A 3,873-nucleotide genomic window follows, 5' to 3' on the forward strand; every position below is an offset into this window, starting at 1 on the left:
TACAAGGAAGAGCAGAGGATGTCGCGACTGGGAGAGGCTGGCCGCAACTGCACGTATGCTCCTCATGCCGGGAACCCAAGCAAAACATGCGCATGCATGTTGCCCCCCAGCCAGCCTGTGCAAAGCGTGAATGCAACTAGATCATGGGCCTTGCATTGTCTGCTGATCCATGGAGCGACCGAGAGCGAGCCATGCTAGTTTTTATCGTCGGATGCTCGGATTGGAGGACTATTGAAGAGGAAGGTTCGCATGATCTGTTTTTGGATATATATATATATATATATATATATATATATATATATATATATATATATATATATATATATATATATATATATATATATATATATATATATATATATATATATATATATATATATATATATAATAAACAGTACTATAGCCAGTAGTAGGAACACCGACCCACCGTGGTTGTTCAAGCTTGGACGTACTAACGAACGGGGGGTATCCAATAACGGTACACACTCAAAATAAACATTTAAAAGATTCACCAGTCCGTTGCAGAGTATGGAGCGTTTTTAACTGCAAATGTGTCTTCTCGGCTAATTTAGCTCTCATTTCTCTTCTGGGATCCTGTATCCTTACAACGCACGGTGCTTCGCGCACATGAGCACGGCATAATTCACTCGCGCGAACATGGCCTAGTTTACTTTCTCACTTTTATACTAGTGCAGTTCGATTCGGACTGGAGATAAACAAAGAATGGGAAGCCTCCGGCGGCGGGAACGGGGGAGATCGATCGACGTCACGTCACGGGCGCGCCAGCGCTTGCGCGAGGCGTTGGACCTTGGCGGCGATCTCCGGCGGGATCCGCACGGCCGACCGGGAGCGCTCCTCGCCGCGCCGGAAGTCGAGCCCCAGCGCGTCCGACACGTCCTCGGCGGTCCACCCGGCGCGCCGGAGCGAGTCCGAGCACCGGTCGGTCTTGAGGACCAGCGCGTCGAGGATAGCCTCGGAGTCGGGTGTTGGGGCCTCCTCGCCGTCGTCCAAGAACCCGGAGGCGGTGACCTCGACCATCTCGTCCACTTCTCGGTCCCTCCAGCCCCCTTTCTTCAGCATTGACCCCAGCTCGTCGAGGTAGCTGTCGACCCACCGCGGGGTTGGCCGCCGGGGTGGCGATGGGCATCCTGAGGACGACGACGAGGAGGAGGACGAGGAGGCGGTGGATGCTTCGGAGGACGAGGAGTCGCGGCGGCGGCGGTCCGACGCGGCGTCGCTCCAGAACTCGATCCAGCGCGGGGCCTGGACGGCGTCGAGGCTCCGGCGCGTGCACGACGGCCTGCTCGCGCCGGCGGAGAGCGGGGACGAGGAGGAGACGACGGCGCGGTCCGCCGGCTGGAAGGAGGAGTCGCGCGTGAAGAAGTAGAGCAGGTCGAGGCCGCAGCAGAGGACGCGGTCGTCGGCGACGAAGAACACCGGGTTCCCCGCGAGGCAGGGGCGGCAGGGCAGGTAGCAGCGGTCGAAGAGCGGCACGAGCGGCGGCGCGCGGCGTACGGCGGAGCGCGCGAGCCGCAGCGCGCGGCCCGGGTCGGCCGGCCGCCGGCCCCAGCACCGCGGCCACAGCGCGCCCCTCGCGACCTGGAGCGACGCCGCCGCCGCGGGGAGGTCGAACGCGGCGCGGAGGCCGGCCCGGCCGCGCCAGTCCGGGAACCCGGGCCCCGACGGCACGCCCAGGGCGAGCACCGCGCGGAGGTCGGGCGGGAACGTGAACCCGAACTCGGCCTCCGCGCGGACCAGCTCCGCGTCCGAGAGGCCCGGGAGGACGGCCACCCCGGACTCGCGGAGGTGGGAGAGCACGCCTGCAGCCACGGCGTGGAAGGAGTGGAGGCCGTGGCGCGGCGACGCGGACGCCGATGACGGCCCCGCGGCGGCGCGCGTCGAGAGGCGGCGCAGCGCCGCGGTGTGCGCCACCGACGGGGCCAGCCCGGCCATCCGGTGGTCGATGTCCACCATCGCTGCTGCGCTTGAGATGCCGAGGAACGAAACGCCTGAGACTGACCGAGAGACGGGCGGAGGGGTGGGTTTATATAGAGGGATGCGGTGGTCGTCTCCCGTAGATGGTTGCCGTTTTTTTACTTTTATATAGATTTAACAAATCATTTATCTTATTTATTTTTTTAGAAAACAATAAAATAAATATCGTTAAAGTACCTTTAATTAAAAAAACCCCAATAAAAAATAATAAATAGCATTTTTTATGAAAACTGTAAATAGGACAATAATGAAATATGATGTTTTACAACTAAAAAATATATCATGGTTCTATTTTGAGGCAGAGGTAGTAGCGTGAGACAAGGTCACAAGGACAAGGGTGGGGTCTATGGCCGTGGGCCCCGTGGAGATCTGAGCTGAGCGTGGGGCGAGAAAGCGACTGCGGTGCGGACAATGGTGTGCGAACTGGAGTACTGGACCAACTAGTGGTGTTGTGCGTCTCCGCTTGTGAAAACGCAAGATTAATTTGGTGTCCTCGTATTCTTGTACTGTAACGTTTCTTCATTATAAAAAACAGAAATGGAGTAGCATCAATCGGTCGATTCAAAATGTTTTTTTTTGGGTGCATTATTTTTATTCGGTGCCTGGGCCAAGGACACCTGTGTTCATAACCCCGGGAAGCACAAGTACACATGCGCAATGGATAATGCATCCCTTGCCAGAGATGGTGACCGTGACTTGCTTGGGAGCACTCGGATCAGATGCCCCAGGAAAGCGAAGTGCGGGCGGGGGGGTATGCTGATCTCCTAATCATAGAACCCAATAATGCTGTCAGAGAGACCGAAACCCAACTGGTGGCCATGATTTTGGTCCCCTGGAAACCGTGCATACTTTCATGGCTCCTCCTGGAGCTGGAGCTGGAGCTGGAGTAGGTCCGTCCGCTACTGCACCGCACCATCCGGCCTCCTTCGTGCGTGTACTCGGCGTACGGGCATGTGTACGTGAACTGTCGTCAATCAACTGATCTGGAAAACTTCGCTGCTGCAAGTTGCTCGCGGCTTCTCCAAAACCACTGTGCATCGTACCAAAACACAGGGCACCCGCGGGCGCGTGGATGACCGGTGACGCCGCCTTGGCGTGTGAAGGAGGTGCTATTGCTAGCTCACCCGACGCGCGGTCACCTCATCAATCAAACCACCGAAGCGACGGCCGTCGGCAGGGGCGCCGTCATCATTTCGCCGGCGCTCGCCGCACGCCTGCAGCGAAGCTGCGTCGCGATCGCCTGTCCGTGTCCGCAGCAATGTCACCGCAACACCCATCGCAAGTTTTTGGCATCTACGCGGTGGCGGTGCCAGGCAATCTCGAGCCCGTCAAGTCGGCGTCGAGATCTCGGCCGTCGCCTCCGCTTGCCTGGCTTTCCGACAGCCGTCTGGCCGCGAGTCACCGTCACAGTAGATGATGACAGTGTGGTGACCGGTTGTGAGTGCGCCAGGGATTGGCATTTCTGGGGGGAATGCCGGCGATTACTTGTTGAGATTGGATTTGCTAGCTGTATTATTGAGCGGATGGCTCTCTCTCGGTAATTTCTGACCTACCATCTGTTCTTGTTCTTGCTGTCGCGTGGTTTGTCCTTGTCAGGGTACTGACAAAGCACAGGGATAAACATTAGCAAGAGAATTAGCAGGCTGGTGTTATACTAGTATTGTTTTTTCCTGGTATTCGAGTGCACACACTGATCTCCTGTTTCTGGATCACAGGATACTGGCTGGTCGTGCTACTGGATGATTTAAATCAGGTCTCCCTTACCATCTTACCTAAGTTAGGCTATCTTCAGGGCATAGGGAATGAGCAGCCCCCCAATGACCTACTAACAGCGACATGGCGCACGAAACGTTGGCTAGAACCATGCAGGGACCACCT

General features: G+C 56.8%; 1 protein-coding gene across 1 annotated transcript; it reads right to left on the bottom strand.

Moving 5' to 3' along the window:
• Nucleotides 1-529: 529 nt before the first annotated feature.
• Nucleotides 530-2,020, bottom strand: LOC103647482 (uncharacterized). Its single transcript, XM_008672012.3, has one exon. The coding sequence runs from the start codon at nucleotides 1,972-1,974 to the stop codon at nucleotides 772-774; it is 1,203 nt and encodes a 400-aa protein (XP_008670234.1). The 5' UTR covers nucleotides 1,975-2,020; the 3' UTR covers nucleotides 530-771.
• Nucleotides 2,021-3,873: the final 1,853 nt, after the last annotated feature.

Source organism: Zea mays, chromosome 2 (genome assembly GCF_902167145.1).
Source record: "Zea mays cultivar B73 chromosome 2, Zm-B73-REFERENCE-NAM-5.0, whole genome shotgun sequence".
Classification (NCBI taxonomy): domain Eukaryota; kingdom Viridiplantae; phylum Streptophyta; class Magnoliopsida; order Poales; family Poaceae; genus Zea; species Zea mays.

What these genes read in the sequence shown, in the direction of transcription:
- LOC103647482 (XM_008672012.3), bottom strand. Translation starts at nt 1,974, where the DNA reads ATGGTGGACATCGACCACCGGATGGCCGGGCTGGCCCCGTCGGTGGCG.